The sequence below is a fragment of the Entelurus aequoreus genome, linkage group LG03 (genome assembly GCF_033978785.1).
Source record: "Entelurus aequoreus isolate RoL-2023_Sb linkage group LG03, RoL_Eaeq_v1.1, whole genome shotgun sequence".
NCBI lineage: Eukaryota > Metazoa > Chordata > Actinopteri > Syngnathiformes > Syngnathidae > Entelurus > Entelurus aequoreus.
In genome coordinates this window covers 79,548,204-79,565,703 of record NC_084733.1, presented here as the reverse complement: position 1 = coordinate 79,565,703, position 17,500 = coordinate 79,548,204, and the positions used below count along the sequence as shown (strand labels likewise).

Genomic DNA, 17,500 nt, shown 5'->3' with positions numbered 1-17,500 from the left:
TTTACGTTTCAACTATTATTTTGTTTGTTTTATGCTCTTTTGTCAAAGAAAACGTTGATGTTTTTGTATGGCAACCACACAATATATGCAATATTTTCCACATAAAACATTTTAAAGTGAAATATTTGAAATAATTGGAGCATTGAATAGGTCAATAATTCATTATAACATTGATTTTTTTTTTTTTTTAAGCAATAGCAAAAAAAGATAGACAAAAGAAAAAAAACAGCCTGCGTGGCAGCTTTGTGTCAACATTGCAACTTTTTCTAGTTAGATTTCACCTCATTCCACTTTTTGTAATGTTTATTTTTTGTAATGTTTATTTTTTATTTAGCATTCAGTGTTTCCCATAAACTGCCAAGATACCTGTGGCGGTGGGGGCGTGGCTATGGGCGTGGCTATGGGCGTGGTCAGCATGACATCATCGAGTAATTTGCATAATATACTACAATATGATTTTCTCTAAAAAGGCTCAAAAAATGGATACTTACTAATTAATAATAACAGTTTTGTTTTAAACATCCATCCATCCACCCATCCATCCATCCATCCATCCATCCATCCATCCATCCATCCATCCATTTTACAATATAATTACAACACTTTATGTACATATTTATATACAGATTTGAACAATAAGTTATTCACTGAAATATATTTATTAATTGTGGTTCTTACAAAAAATATATCTTATAAAATATAAAAGCTAAAATGTCTCTTAAAGCTCTGCCCCTTTAATTAGTGCATACTAAATAATTTAACTTTAGCCTACTACTACAACCATATTATTTACCAGCAACATAAAGTGAAACAGAGGCAGAGGTGTCCTGCCACAGTCAGTAACAAATAAACAGAAAACAGTAGTGGTCAAATACAAATAAGGCAACAAGAGAAGTATCCTACACTTCTCTTTTGTAAAGTAAATCTGAACAGCCTATATGGGCATCTACATCAACTATATGATTTGCCTGGGAAGCTGGACAAAAAATAAAAAAATAAAAAAATAAAAATCCTTTTTTTTTTTATTTTTAATTTTTTTTTTATTTGTGGCGGACGTAATTCTTTCGTGGCGGGCCGCCACAAATAAATGAATGTGTGGGAAACACTGGCATTTCCAGAATGTGTGGCGGGCAGGTAAACAATTAGCTGCGGGCCGCAAATGGCCCCCGGGCCGCACTTTGGACACCCCTGCATTAGGCGCACCGGGTTATAAGGCGCACTGTGGAGTTTTGAGGGGAAAAAAAGGATTTTAAGTGCGCCTTATAGTCCGGAAAATACGGTATATTGAATTTCCGTTTTCCTATCTATTTTGTCCCTAAAGCTGGCCCTGGGGAATGTAATCAGTGCTTTGGGCGACCGGAGCAAGCAGTCGTCACACGTACCTTACAGAGACTCCAAGCTGACCCGGCTCCTGCAGGACTCGCTCGGAGGAAACAGGTCAGTGCAAAGACCGTCGGTGGTTTTTAGCGTCGGTCGAACATCACTGAAGGTCCTTGTGACCGCAGCCAAACGGTGATGATCGCCTGCATCAGCCCGTCCGACCGCGACTTCATGGAAACGCTCAACGCGCTCAAGTACGCCAACCGAGCCCGGAACATCAAGAACAAGGTGATGGTGAACCAGGACAAGGCCAGCCAGCAGATCAGCGCCCTGCGGACGGAGATCGCTCGGCTTCAGATGGAGCTGATGGAGTACAAGACGGTGACCGAACCCGCGGGAACGGGCGTCTTTTTGTTTTCGACACGGGGGATGCTGACGTCGGGAATGTCGTCTGCAGGGTAAACGCTTGGCGGGCGAGGACGGCGTGGAGAGCTTCAGTGACATGTTCCACGAGAACGCCATGCTGCAGACGGAGAACGACAACCTGAGGGTGAGAGTCAAGGCCATGCAGGAGACCATCGACGCTCAGAGGGCTCGGCTCACCCAGCTGCTCAGCGACCAGGCCAACCAAGCGCTCTCCAGAGCCGGTAGCTACCACTCTCGCCCCGAAACACGTGAAAAAAAACACCCGTGTCAGGCTCTTGTTCCTTGTTCAGGTGAAGGAGGCAGCGAGGAAATTGGCAACATGATCCGGAGTTACATCAAAGAGATCGAAGACCTCAGGTGAATACATTTTATCACTTAAGAACACAACATTGTAGCGTTGGTCGTTGGCAGAGCAGGAGCCCGAGTGCATTGTTGGAATATTAAGGGCTCTAAAACAGAGCCTTGAGGAACACCGCAAGACCAGGGGCCGTATTTATCAAGCTTCTTAGAATTACTCCTAAGAAGTCTGCTAAGAGTTGACTTATGAGTAAAGAAATTCTTCGCTGAAAGCTGCACTTCAAAGTTAGTTATCAAGCGTCTTACTCACACTCTCAGCAAAGTGTAGGACTGAATCTTAAAGGCCTACTGAAAGCCACTACTACCGACCACGCAGTCTGATAGTTTATATATCAATGATGAAATCTTAACATTGCAACACATGCCAATACGGCCGGGTTAACTTATAAAGTGCAATTTTAAATTTCCCGCCACACTTCCGGTTAAAAACGTTTTATTATGCTGACGTATGCGTGTGACGTCACGAGGGCAAGGGAAGTATTCGGAGCCCGGAGAATCCTATACAACAAGCTCTGTTTTCATTTCATAATTCCACAGTATTCTGGACATCTGTGTTGGGGAATCTTTTGCAATTTGTTTAATGAACAATGGAGGCTGCAAAGAAGAACGTTGTAGGTGGGATCGGTGTATTAGCGGCTGGCTGTAGCAACACAACAAGGACTACTTACTTGGATAGCAGATGCCTAGCCGATGCTAGCCGCCAAACCCACGGATGAAGTCCTTCGTCGCGCCGTCGATCGCTGGAACGCAGGTGAGCACGGCTGTTGATGAGCAGACGAGGGCTGGCTAGCGTAGGTGGAGCGCTAATGTTTTTATCATAGCTCTGTGAGGTCCGGTTGCTAAGTTAGCCTTAGCGTCGTTAGCAACAGCAATGTTAAGCTTTACCAGGCTGAGAATTATTAACCATGTAGTTACATGTACATGGTTTAATAGTATTGTTGATCTTCTGTCTATCCTTCCAGTCAGGGATTTATGTATTCTGTTTCTATCTGCATTTGAGAACGATGCTATCACGTTAGCTCAGTAGCTAAGTGTGTCACCGATGTATTGTCGTGGAGATAAAAGTCACTGTGAATGTCCATTTCGTGTGCTCGACTCTCATTTTCAAGAGGATATAGTATCCGAGGTGGTTTAAAATACAAATCCGTGATCCACTCTAAAAAGGAGAGAGTGTGGAATCCAATGAGCTAAGTTACGGTCAGAGCGAAAAAAGATATGTCCTGCACTTCCTCTAGTTCTTCACTCTAACGTTCCTCATCCACGAATCTTTCATCCTCGCTCAAATTAATGGGGTAATCGTCGCTTTGTCGCTCCGAATCTCTCTCGCTCCATTGTAAACAAAGGAAAATTGTGAGGAATATTACCTCCTGTGACGTCACGCTACTTCCGGTACAGGCAAGGCTTTTTTTATCAGCAAGCAAAAGTTGCGAACTTTATCGTCGATTTTCTCTACTAAATCCTTTCAGCAAAAATATGGCAATATCCCGAAACGATCAAGTATGACACATAGAATGGATCTGCTATCCCCGTTTAAATTGAAAAAAAATCATTTCAGTAGGCCTTTAAGAAAGTTGATAAATAGCTTTTATTCTTGAGAGTAGGACTAAATTTCGCAAATTCTCAGGACTTAAGTGTAAAATGTCACTCTAAGAAGCTTGATAAATACGGCCCCAGACCTCGGCTGGACTGCTGGTGTCAGAGAAAGTTCGTTGTCTTTCCTTCTCACCGGAGCGCGCTGTGTTCCTCAGAGCCAAACTCCTGGAGAGCGAGGCGGTGAACGAGAACCTGCGCAAGAATCTGTCGCGCGCCTCCAGCCGCCAGTCCTACTACGCCGGCTCCGTGCTGGCGCCCGAGAAGGAGACGTCCGACATCATCGAGCTGGCCAAGAAAGACCTGGAGAAACTGAAGAAGCGCGAAAAGAAGAAAAAGAAAAGGTAATCCGCGAATCAGTGGTAGGCAAATGAGAATGAAACCGCAGCCGTCAGGGCGCTGCTCCGTAAACCGTCATTCCACGGGGCTTGGGGTATGTGTGCGTATCTGTGTAGTAGTCAATTGGTGCCTGCTATGTCGATAAGCCAGGAGTCTCTCCGCTCGGCGTTCCGGGACAGAGTCAACATCCCAGGTGTCTTTGAAGAAGGGGGAAGGGATTTTCAGAGAGACTTTTGTTGCAATGGTCTCGCTGGTGTGGCCAAGACTAATGCAGAGGTAGCGGAGTTGTAGATAAGAATTGTTTCGGTTAGGGCGAGCAAACACATTTCAATGGTTTGTCTGCTGTAAGTGTCCCTCCTGGCTCTCAGATTGATCATAATTTTGCCTTGCAGACCGGAAAGCTTCTCCGAGATGTTATCCATTTTGCGATTAAATTCCAAAATCGTCAAAAGTCTGAGTGCCCCCGATGGAAAAACTCACAATCTCACCGAGTATATATTTCTAGTTTCTCGTCAAAATGTCTAAACAAACTTAACAAAAGTTATTTTTGCTTGTAATAAGCAAAATAATCTGCCGATGGAAGAAGTCAAAATGCCTCGGTAAGATTTGTTGAAATAAGACATATTTAAGCTTTAAAAACTTAAGTGATCTTGAAATGAGCAAATAAAACTTATTATTAGCTATACTTACTAGCCACTCGCTTTTAATTTGTGGCTATATATATATATATATATATATATATATATATATATATATATATATATATATATATATATATATATATATATATATGTATATGTATATATATATATATATATATATATATGTATATATATATATATATATATATATATATACATATATATATATATATATATATATATATATATATGTATATATATATATATATATATATATATACATATATATATATATATATATATATATATATATATATATATATGTATATGTATATGTATATGTATATATATATATATATATATATATATATGTATATATATATATATATATATATATATATACATATATATATATATATATATATATATGTATATATATATATATATATATATATATATATATATATATATATATATATATACATATATATATATATATATATATACACTACCGTTCAAAAGTTTGGGGTCACATTGAAATGTCCTTATTTTTGAAGGAAAAGCACTGTACTTTTCAATGAAGATAACTTTAAACTAGTCTTAACTTTAAAGAAATACACTCTATACATTGCTAATGTGGTAAATGACTATTCTAGCTGCAAATGTCTGGTTTTTGGTGCAATATCTACATAGGTGTATAGAGGCCCATTTCCAGCAACTATCACTCCAGTGTTCTAATGGTACAATGTGTTTGCTCATTAGCTCAGAAGGCTAATTGATGATTAGAAAACCCTTGTGCAATCATGTTCACACATCTGAAAACAGTTTAGCTCGTTACAGAAGCTACAAAACTGACCTTCCTTTGAGCAGATTGAGTTTCTGGAGCATCGCATTTGTGGGGTCAGTTAAACGCTCAAAATGGCCAGAAAAAGAGAACTTTCATCTGAAACTCGACAGTCTATTCTTGTTCCTAGAAATGAAGGCTATTCCACAAAATTGTTTGGATGACCCCAAACTTTTGAATGGTAGTGTATATATAAATATATATATATGATGTTATAATATATTTGTTAGACATTATTTGTTGATGAACGGCTATGACATTAGCCGTGTCGCTAGCATGGAGTGGCGCATTGTTCCCGCTGTTGTTGTTGGACGTCGCTCACGTCAAAGTTCTCGCCAACGTGGAGATGTGCTATTGACGAGGCAGAAGTCGAAGATCAAGGCCATCAACATTTTTACTCTGCACTTAACATGAAAAACACGTGAACAATCACTCCGGAAACGGAAATCCCCCTTGGTGATTTTTTTTTTCATTTATTTATTGTGACGACTAGGGCTGCAACAACTGATCGATTAAAATCGATTATTAAAATAGTTGCCGATTAATTTAGTCATCGATTCGTTGGATCTATGCTATGCGCAGAGTTTTTTTTTTTTTTTTAAATTAAAAATATATATATATATATATTTTTTTTAATAAACCTTTATTTATAAACTGCAACATTTACAAACGGCTGAGAAACAATAATCAAAATAAGTATGGTGCCAGTATGCTGTTTTTTTTTCAATAAAATACTGGATAGGATAGAAATGTAGTTTGTCTCTTTTATCCGATTATTAATCGATTAATCGGAGTAATAATCGACAGATTAATCGATTATCAAATTAATCGTTAGTTGCAGCCCTAGTGACGACGTATATAAAATAATACAAATACTGTACTGTAATACATATTATACATAAGACTTAATTTAGGGCAATTATACTCTCAAAAAACGTGATGGTGTGAAGCCGAATTACGAGATCTCGCGAGGGACAATTATAATTATTATAATAAATTAAGTATTTACCGCAATGAACTTTTTTGTTTGGTAAATTTCAACATACATTTTGACTTGCTTATACATTTTTTACGCAAAAAGTATCTACTTTTTACCAACATGTCAAAATGGGAAAAAAAATCAACAGGTTAATAAGGCCTGCCTTCTAAAATGGAACTGCACTTTTTATTTTTACTTTTTTACTTTTTTTGGAATTTTATTTATCATTCACAATCCTTATGTAAGACAAGAACACACGTTTATCTTTTTTTAGACATTCTAACTCATAAGTAAAAGCTAGCAAAAGTCGGCTAACAATGGCGCTAATAGGATTTGCTCTATTCCGCCGATTAAGTGTTTTAAAAAACATCCAAAAGCCTCCAAGGTTTTATATACACGCTGTAAGTATATATGTAATGTAGTAACATTTGTAATAACATATTTACATATTTTGATCATATACAACAGTGTCATAATTTCAGACACATCAGAACGTTCGCTATTTCCTTCAACAACAACACTACTAATCATGGAAGACCTCATGAGAGAAAACTAAGACTAGTTTGGGACAAATGATGATCTAGAACCTTATATTTTTGAGCCTGAATCAACTACAACACTACTAATCATGGAAGACCTCATGAGAGAAAACTAAGACTAGTTTGGGACAAATGATGATCTAGAACCTTATATTTTTGAGCCTGAATCAACAACAACACTACTAATCATTGAAGACCTCATGAGAGAAAACTAAGACTAGTTTGGGACAAATGATGATCTAGAACCTTATATTTTTGAGCCTGAATCAACAACAACACTACTAATCATGGAAGACCTCATGAGAGAAAACTAAGACTAGTTTGGGACAAATGATGATCTAGAACCTTATATTTTTGAGCCTGAATCAACAACAACACTACTAATCATTGAAGACCTCATGAGAGAAAACTAAGACTAGTTTGGGACAAATGATGATCTAGAACCTTATATTTTTGAGCCAGAATCAACAACAACACTACTAATCGTGGAAGACCTCATGAGAGAAAACTAAGACTACTTTGGGACAAATGATGATCTAGAACCTTATATTTTTGAGCCTGAACATAAGGAGGATGATCTACAAGAGTATTGAACGGATCCAGCAAGTATTGCTAAGTACTAAACAAGAAATACAATAAAACAATCACTTACTGTACAATGTCTGTTCTCACTGGGAGGCCGACTGATGGGATGTTTATATCCTCCCGTTTAGATGAAGAATTAATCAAATAATCCTCCCGCAGGTAAAAAAAATAAATAAATTCTGTTGTACTGTGTTTGTCTCCATCACCGGGTACAAACTGAATGTCACAGATGAACAACTTCTAGATTATGTGTACTGTGCTGTTAGTGAGTTTGGGTGAGCAAATCAAGTGCGGCTTTTCTCCTAAGTGCCTTGCTGTTTAAAAACATCATTTTTAAAAAAGTCCTCAACTAGCCTAAAGTAGCGTCTTTTCGTGTCTTTCTCGCCATTTGACCAACTTGTCGGTTTATGTCCACAACTTTCTACTGTCCAGGTGAGAGGCATGATTTATAATCTAGAATGAACTTTTACCAACTCAGAGGCAATGCAGCGGCTCAATATGTCAATAATAGCAGAAAAAGCTAGTTAGCGCTCTGTGATCGATGGGCCACTAAAAGTAGTTCCTCGGCGTTAGCGCTTATAATAGCAATATGGCTAACACTTGGTTAATACTCAGGTCACATGAAGTATTGTTGGCGGTTTTTGATGACTTTTAGAAGGCTTTAATGGTGGAATAAATGACTCCTGTTAGCTGCATCGTTAGCCACCTAGGACTTAAAAAAACATGAGTTCTTGTCTTACATAAGGATTGTGAATGATGGGTCGAATTCCAAATAAAGGGCAGTTCCAGAGGGTTCTTCTAGAGAGAACATGACAAAACATATTCCTGTGGTTTGTTTGCTTTTGACAAATTGTGAGTGGACTCTCAAAGTGTACAAAGTCCGTGAACGCAACAAATCTATCAGACATTTCTCATGCAAGCCCGTATAATCCCACACCTTTTTTTTTACATGCGTGATTTTTTTCACTAGTGTATATTATGATAGGAAAAAAAAGTTCAATTTTAAATTTTTTAGATGAGATAGTACAAAACCCAAAACCAGTGAACTTTGTACGTTGTGTAAATGGTAAATAAAAACAGAATACAATGATTTGCTAATCCTTTTCAACTTATACTCAATTGAATAGACTGCAAAGACAAGATACTTAACGTTCGAACCGGAAAACGTTGTTATTTTTTGCAAATATTAGCTCATTTGGAATTGGATGCCTGCAACATGTTTCCAAAAAGCTGGCACAAGTGGCAAAAAAGACTGAGAAAGTTGAGGAATGCTCATCAAACACTTTTTTGGAACATCCCACAGGTGAACAGGCTAATTGGGAACAGGTGGGTGCCATGATTGGGTATAAAAGCAAGGATGGGGCGAGGGTCACCACTTTGTGAACAAATGCGTGAGCAAATTGTCCAACAGTTTAAGAACAACATTTCTCAACCAGCTATTGCAAGGAATTTAGGGATTTCACCATCTACGGTCCGTAATATCATCAAAAGGTTCAGAGAAAGGCCGAAAACCAACATTGAATGCCCGTGACCTTCGATCCCTCAGGCGGTACTGCATCAAAAAGCAACATCAGTGTGTAAAGGATATCACCACATGGGCTCAGGAACACTTCAGAAAACCACTGTCAGTAATTACAGTTCGTCGCTGCATCTGTAAGTGCAAGTTAAAACTCTTCTATGCAAAGCGAAAGCCATTTATCAACAACACCCAGAAACGCCGCCGGCTTCGCTGGGCCCGAGCTCATCTAAGATGGACTGATGCAAAGTGGAAAAGCGTTCTGTGGTCTGACGAGTCCACATTTCAAATTGTTTTTGGAAACTGTGGACGTCGTGTCCTCCGGAACAAAGAAGAAAAGAACCATCCGGACTGTTCTAGGCACAAAGTTGAAAAGCCAGCATCTGTGATGGTATGGGGGTGTATTAGTGCCCAAGACATGGGTAACTTACACATCTGTGAAGGCACCATTAATGCTGAAAGGTACATACAGGTTTTGGAGCAACATATGTTGCCATCCAAGCAACGTTATCATGGACGCCCCTGCTTATTTCAGCCAGACACTGCCAAGCCATGTGTTACAACAGCGTGGCTTTGTAGTAAAAGAGTGAGGGTACTAGACTGGCCTGCCTGTAGTCCAGACCTGTCTCCCATTGAAAATGTGTGGCGCATTATGAAGCCTAAAATACCACAACGGAGACCCCGGACTGTTGAACAACTTAAGCTATAGCAAGAATGGGAAATAATTCCACCTGAAAAGCTTCAAAAATGTGTCTCCTCAGTTCCCAAACGTTTACTGAGTGTTGTTAAAAGGAAAGGCCATGTAACACAGTGGTAAAAATGCCCCTGTGCCAACTTTTTTGCAATGTGTTGCTGCCATTAAATTCTAAGTTAATGATTATTTGCAAAAAAATAATTAATTTCTCAGGTCGAACATTAAATATCTTGTCTTTGCAGTCTAATACATTGAATATAAGATGAAAAGGATTTGCAAATCATTGTATTCTGTTTTTATTTACCATTTACACAACGTGCCAACTTCACTGGTTTCTGGTTTTGTACATAAAAGGGCTAAAAACTACCCTGGAATCCAAAGGTTTAAACTTGTATTTTGAAGTAGTTCTGGTCAGAAAGGCAATTTGTTTGATTGATCCGTTTATGAACGCTTCAGTGGCTTTCGAGGAAATGAAAAAAAGGATGTTGAGTGTGCTGAAGGAACAAACAGATCTTGGTTTCTGGCCAAAGCTGCATTTCATCTGACCGCTCCTTCCTTTCCTCATCTCTCTGCCCTCCCCCGTGACCTTTTCACCCCTCACCCCGAAGACTCCAGCAGCTGTTGGAGGAGCGAGCGCAGCAGGAGGTTGTGGAGGACGTCAGGTGTGTTGGCTTCCACCCTCCCTGCTGTCCCTGCTGCCGCTTCCACCCTTTTTTGAAGTCGCCGTCATGAACCATCACTCTCACTCCTGCTTTTAAAAGTCACCCGTCATTTCAAACCTTTCTTTCGGTCCAAGGTTCAGTTGCTGCTTAGCGAAACATCTCGAGATGTTTCAAACGACACATCCCTAACCAAATATTTACCACATCTGCAGCATGGAATAACTCCATTTTTTATTTTTTTTTTTTTACATTCAGATTGATTGTGTTACTTTTTTTTTTTTTTACTGTCAAGTTGATGTTCTTCTTATGCTGGCCCTTCATGTTCTCACCAACCCAAACATTAGGTCAACCTAAACAGGGGTGTCCAAAGTGCAGCCCGAGGGCCATTTGCGACTCGCGGGACGTTCTAAAAATACTGTTATAAAAAAAATATATAAATGTAATGATACAATGTTGCAATGTTGACTCTAAAAACTCAAAGCTGCCGTGCAGCTTAAAACCGTTATTGCTCATAAAAATAATATTGCATCCAAATCAATGATTGATTTTTTGAGCAATGACAGATATATACATCCCATTAAAATTATTGGGGACCCAAAATGGTCCCACTCATAAAAGTGTAAAAATAGGCCATACATTATTGTGTTTATTTAAAAAAAAATTGTATTTATTTATTTTTTTTACATTTAACGCTTAAATCTTTATATCCACTATAGATCTACCCGTCGATTTTACGCTATGTTTTTTGTTTGTTTGTTTTATAGAAAAATAATGGCATCCCTGTTTTAACACACAAAATATGCAATATTTTTCAGAAAAATATTTGATGTGCAGTAATTTTAGCCTTTAATGGGTCAATAATTCATAACAACATTGAATTTATTTCACTATTATTTTTTGAGCAATGACAGTTGAAAAAAAAAATCACACTAAATATCTCTGGGACCCAAAATGGTCCCACTCATAAAAGTGTTAAAAATAGGCCATATGTTATTTTATTATTATTATTATTATTGTTTTTACTTTCAACGCTTAAATCTCTAGATAAACTATACATCTACCCGTCGATTTTAAGTTTTGTTTGTTTTATCAATTAATCAATTATTTCACATGAAATATTTCACTTTAAAATATTTGTAAATATTTTGTGTGTTAAAAACAGGGTTTTTTTTTCATTTTCTATGGCAAAAAGAGCATAAAAAAAACCCCACCCCCTCAAAAAAAACCATAAAAAATTTAAATCGACGGGTATATCTATCTATAGTTAATCTAGAGATTCAAGCGTTGAATGTAAAAAAAACTAAAAAACAAGAAAAATAATGTATGGCTTAATTTTACCACTTTTATGAGTGGGACCATTTTTTGGTTCCAAATAATTTTAGTGGGATTTGTTACTCAAAAAAAAAAAAAAAATCTAAATCAATGTTGTTATGACCTATTGACCTATTTAAGGCTCCAATTACTTCACATCAAATATTCCACTTTTAAATATTTATTTGGGTAATATATTGCATGTTTTGTGTGTTAAAAACAGGGATGTCTTTATTTTTCTTTGACAAAAAGGGAATAAAACAAACAAAACTTAAAATCGACGGGTCGAAGATAATAATAAAATAAAATAAAAATAATAATAAAAAAATTAATGGCCTACTTTTAACACTTTTATGAGTGGGACCATTTTGGGTCCCCAAGAATTTTAGTTTTTTTTTTTTTTCAACTGTCATTGCTCATAATATAATAATGAAATAAATTCAATGTTGTTATGAATTATTGTCCTATTTAGGGCTCCAATTACTTCACATGTAATATTTTTTCTGGAAAATATTACATATTTTGTGTGTTAAAAACAGGGATGCCATTATTTTTCTATAAAACAAACAAAACAAAAAAAACATGTACAATCGATGGGTAGATCTATAATGGATGTAGAGATTTAAGCGTTGCATGTAAAAAAAAATAATTAAAAAAACAGAATAATGTATGGCCTATTTTTACACTTTTATGAGTGGTACCATTTTGGGTCCCCAAGAATTTTAGTGGGATTTATATAGCTATCATTGTTCAAAAAATAATAATGCCTTAAAATCATAGTTTTTATGAATTATTGGCCTATTTAAGGCTCCAATTACTTCACATTAAATATTCCACTTTGAAACATTTTTGTAGAATATATTGCATTGAAAACAGGGATGTCTTTATTTTTATATGACAAGAAGGGAATAAATCAAAAAAAAAAAAAACCAACTTAAAATCGACGTGTAGATCTATAGTGGATCTAGAGATTTAAGCGGTGAATGTAAAAAAAAAAAGAAATGTATGGCCTATTTTAACAGTTTTACGAGTTTTGGGTCCCTAAGAATTTTAGTGGGATTTTTTTTTTCAACTGTCATTGCTCAAAAAAATAATAATGATTTAATGTTATGAATTTTACTGACCCATTTAAGGCTCCAATTACTTCACATCAAATATTCCACTTTGAAATAGATTTTGGGAAAAATAATGCATATTTTGTGTGTTAAAAACAGGGATTTCTTTGGTTTTCTATGACAAAAAGTGTATTAAAGAAACAAAAAAATAAAAATAAAATAGAAATCTGATGAAAGGAAAATAATGTATTACTTATTTTTAACGCTTTTATGAGTGGGACTATTTTGGGTATCAAAAAATTTAGTGGGATCTGTAATTGCTCAAAAAAAGGTTTTTATTAAAATTAACGATATTATGAATTATTGACATATTTTAGGCTCCGATTACTTCACATCAAATATTCCACTTTGAAATATTTGTTGGGGAAAATATTGTCTATTTTGTGTTAAAAACAGGGAATTGTTTAGTTTTCTACGGCCTAAAACAAACAAAAAAAACCATAGAAAATCGGCAGATAAATCTATTTGTTGATCTAGAAATGTACACATTGGAAGTAAAGAAAGTGAAAAATATATTTAGGGAAAAATATTGCATATTTTGTGTGTTAAAAACAGGGATTTCTTTCGTTTTCTATGACAAAAAGTGCATAAAAGAAACAAAAAATAACAAAATAAAAATCTGATCTGGAGATTAAAGCGTTGAAAGTAAAAAAAATTAAATAATGTATGACTTATTTTTAACACTTATGAGTGGGATAATTTTGGGTCCCCGGGAATTTTAATGGAATTTTTTTATTTTTTTCAACAGTCATTGCTTAAAAAAAATAATTGATTAATAATATTATGAATTATTGACCTATTTAAGGCTCCAATTACTTCACATCAAATATTCCACTTTTAAATATTTATTTGGGGAATGTATTTCATGTTTTGTGTGTTAAAAACAGGGATGTCTTTATTTTTCTTTGACAAAAAGGGATTAAAACAAACAAACAAACAACACTTAAAAGTTGGTTTAGAGATTTAAGCGTTGAATGTAAAAAATTTAGGAGGGTGGGGGGGAATTTTGTCTATTTTGTGTTAAAAACAGAGATTTCTTTAGTTTTCTATGACAAAAAGTGCATAAAAGAAACAAAAAAATAACAAAATAAAAATCTTATCTGGAGATTAAAGCGTTTGAAGAAAAAAACAATTAAAAATAATGTATGACTTATTTTGAACACTTATGAGTGGGATCGTTTTGGGTCCCCGAGAATTTTAGTGGGATCCTTTTTGTCTAACTGCTTAAAAAAATGATTAATAACAATTAATGATGTTATGAATTATTGACCTATTCAAGGCTTCAATTACTTCACATCTAATATTCCACTTTGAAAATGTTGCATATTTTGGTGTTTTTGCCACATAAATCAGACTTTTCTTTAACAAAAAGGACATAAAATATTTTTAAAAATTAACTTTTATATCGAAAGATGTGAAGTTGGTTTAGAGATTTAAGCGTTGAAAAAAATTATTTAATATATTAATTATTAAAAAATATATATATATATGACTGAGACCCTTCCGAGTCCTAGGGATCAAACTTGAGGGGAACCCTAAGGGTTTAAAAAAAAAAGAAGAACAAAAACATCAAAATGGCCCCCACATGATTTGATTTCTTAGTGTGCAACCTACTGTGGAAAATTTTGGACCCCCCTGCTTTAAAGACCCCTGGAACACTGACAACATTGACACTTCTTTTATAGTTCCCACCCTAAAACTGATGTCTACGGATACAAACTGAACATAGTGAAGGGCCATTTAGATGTTATGTTTTTTTGTTTGTGAAAAGGCTAAAAAAAAGTTTAGTTTTTTTCAATCAGCGTTATCATTGTGTTTTCCAATCCATTTTTTAAATCTTTTAATTTTATGTTATTTCTACAGTGTTCTGCAGGCCAATAAAACATTGAACTTTGGATGCCCCTGCTCTAAAAAGTCTGTACAGTCATAGGTTGTCTTCCCTGCCTCGCGCCCAAACTCAGCCGGGACAGGTTTGGGGCGCACCATGACCCTACTGAGCAGTCCTTTCAGGATTTCATGGATGCAGTTTTTCACTAAATTGTGGCAAACAACAGTGGCAATGTTTATTTGTTTTTATAACATGGAATCAACTTGTGATTTTATCAATTTGTGAACTTAACCAAGATTTCAACAAATTGTTGCTCTACTCGTTGTGCGCAGACTTAAAAGCAGACACTGGATGGCAGTAGAAGTACATACTCAGCGTTCATTTTCTAATGAACTATAACTGATAATAATATTGATGAATGACAATTACAGAAAGAAACACCTAAAGGCTGTTCTCCGTGTGTGTCCATCTTAAACAATCATTCATTTATTTTCAACTGTTGAGAGCGATCTGTAGCGCAAATTTTTGTCGATAAATTCGAAACGACGAGAGATTATCATCACACTTCAACATCTCTAACATGTAAATGCTGCCTCTTTGCTCGGCCAGCATTGCAAATATGTTAATTGTCTAACACTGGTTGGATAAAACTTAAATTTTTAAATAAGTGTCAACTAGGAAGTAAATGTTTATGTACTACACTACCCAGAAGGCTTAGCGCTGTAGACAGGAACAGGAAGTAGGTCTGAGCTGACAATTGTGTGGTTTATGTTGTTGTAAAAAAGGTAAGTTTTAGTCAGACGGGTGATTAAGGGTGTATTAAGTGTGATGGCGAATTCCTGCAGGGACTGCATGAGGAGTGTCATAAAATGAATATGCTGAGGGTCAATAAAAAAACTAGCTAAGAAAGTCCTTATAAGTAGATTGGAATAACAACATGATGAAGGTTTTATTTGGGCCTTCTCAAAGGAGAAACCGAGTCAGAGGCCGTGTGTTGACTCTGGTGTGTCAACTTTTCAGTGTGGGCAAAGACGACGCCCCAGACAACGAGCAGGAGAAGGAGAACGCCGAGCAAGTCCCAGACGACGCAGAAATGGTCAGATTTTTCTCAAAGTGTATTCATTTGTAAAACTCTTATTTACACACAATCGTCAGTGATTATCGTCACTTCTTTAAATTCACACCCCTATTTTTATCACTCACGCACCCTATTATTTATCATGCACCACTGTATTTGTCACTCACGCACCACTATATTATCACACACCCCTATTTTTGTCATTCACGCACCCTATTTATCACGCACCCCTGTATTTATCACTCACGCAACACTATATTATCACACACCCCTATTTTTGTCACTCACGCACCCTATTTATCACGCACTCCTGTATTTATCACTCACACACCCCTATATTATCACGCACCCCTATTTTTATCACACACACCCCTGTTTATCACACACCCCTATTTTTTCTCACCCACGCACCCCTATATTTATCACATCCCTTTTTTATCACTCACACACCCCTATGTTTATCACACATTCCTATTTTTATCCCTCACACACCCTAATGTTTATCACTCACGTACCCCTGTATTTCTCACTCATGCACCCCTATTTTTATCACTTAAACGCCCTTATATTTATCACACACCCCTATCTTTATCACTCACACACCCCTATGTTTATCACACACCCTTATATTTATCACACACCCCTATCTTTATCACTCACACACCCCTATGTTTATCACACACCCTTATGTTTATCACACACCCTTATGTTTATCACTCACGCACCCCTATATTTATCACACATTCCTATTTTTATCACTCACGCACACTTATATTTATCACACCCCTGTATTTATCGCTCAAACACCCTTATGTTTATCACTCACACACCCTTATGTTTATCACTCACACACCCTTGTGTTTATCACTCACACACCCTTGTGTTTATCACTCACACATCCTTATGTTTATCACTCACACACCCTTATATTTATCACTCACACACCCTTATGTTTATCACTCACACACCCTTATGTTTATCACTCACACATCCTTATGTTTATCACTCACACACCCTTGTATTTATCACTCACACACCCTTGTGTTTATCACTCACACACCCTTATGTTTATCACTCACACACCCTTATATTTATCACTCACACACCCTTATGTTTATCACTCACACACCCTTATATTTATCACTCACACACCCTTATGTTTATCACTTACACACCCTTATGTTTATCCCTCACACACTCTTATGTTTATCACTCACACACCCTTATGTTTATCACTCACACACCCTTGTGTTTATCACTCACACACCCTTGTGTTTATCACTCACACATCCTTATGTTTATCACTCACACACCCTTATATTTATCACTCACACACCCTTATGTTTATCACTCACACACCCTTATGTTTATCACTCACACATCCTTATGTTTATCACTCACACACCCTTGTATTTATCACTCACACACCCTTGTGTTTATCACTCACACACCCTTATGTTTATCACTCACACACCCTTATATTTATCACTCACACACCCTTATGTTTATCACTCACACACCCTTATATTTATCACTCACACACCCTTATGTTTATCACTTACACACCCTTATGTTTATCCCTCACACACTCTTATGTTTATCACTCACACACCCTTATGTTTATCACTCACACACCCTTATGTTTATCACTGACACACCCTTATATTTATCACTCA

The 17,500-nt window shown here is 36.4% G+C and overlaps 1 protein-coding gene across 3 annotated transcripts in view; it reads left to right on the top strand.

The window, feature by feature from the left end:
- Nucleotides 1–17,500, top strand: part of kif21a (kinesin family member 21A) — a 93,765-nt gene that overhangs the window by 47,452 nt on the left and 28,813 nt on the right. For 2 of the 3 annotated variants that reach the window (XM_062042860.1, XM_062042859.1), the window contains exons 7-13: nt 1,322–1,437; nt 1,506–1,701; nt 1,778–1,967; nt 2,037–2,103; nt 3,852–4,037; nt 10,439–10,492; nt 15,767–15,842. In XM_062042860.1, the coding sequence (XP_061898844.1) occupies nt 1,322–1,437; nt 1,506–1,701; nt 1,778–1,967; nt 2,037–2,103; nt 3,852–4,037; nt 10,439–10,492; nt 15,767–15,842 (885 nt within the window). The remainder of the gene's footprint in view (nt 1–1,321; nt 1,438–1,505; nt 1,702–1,777; nt 1,968–2,036; nt 2,104–3,851; nt 4,038–10,438; nt 10,493–15,766; nt 15,843–17,500) is intronic. The other variant, XM_062042861.1, reaches the window with a different exon arrangement.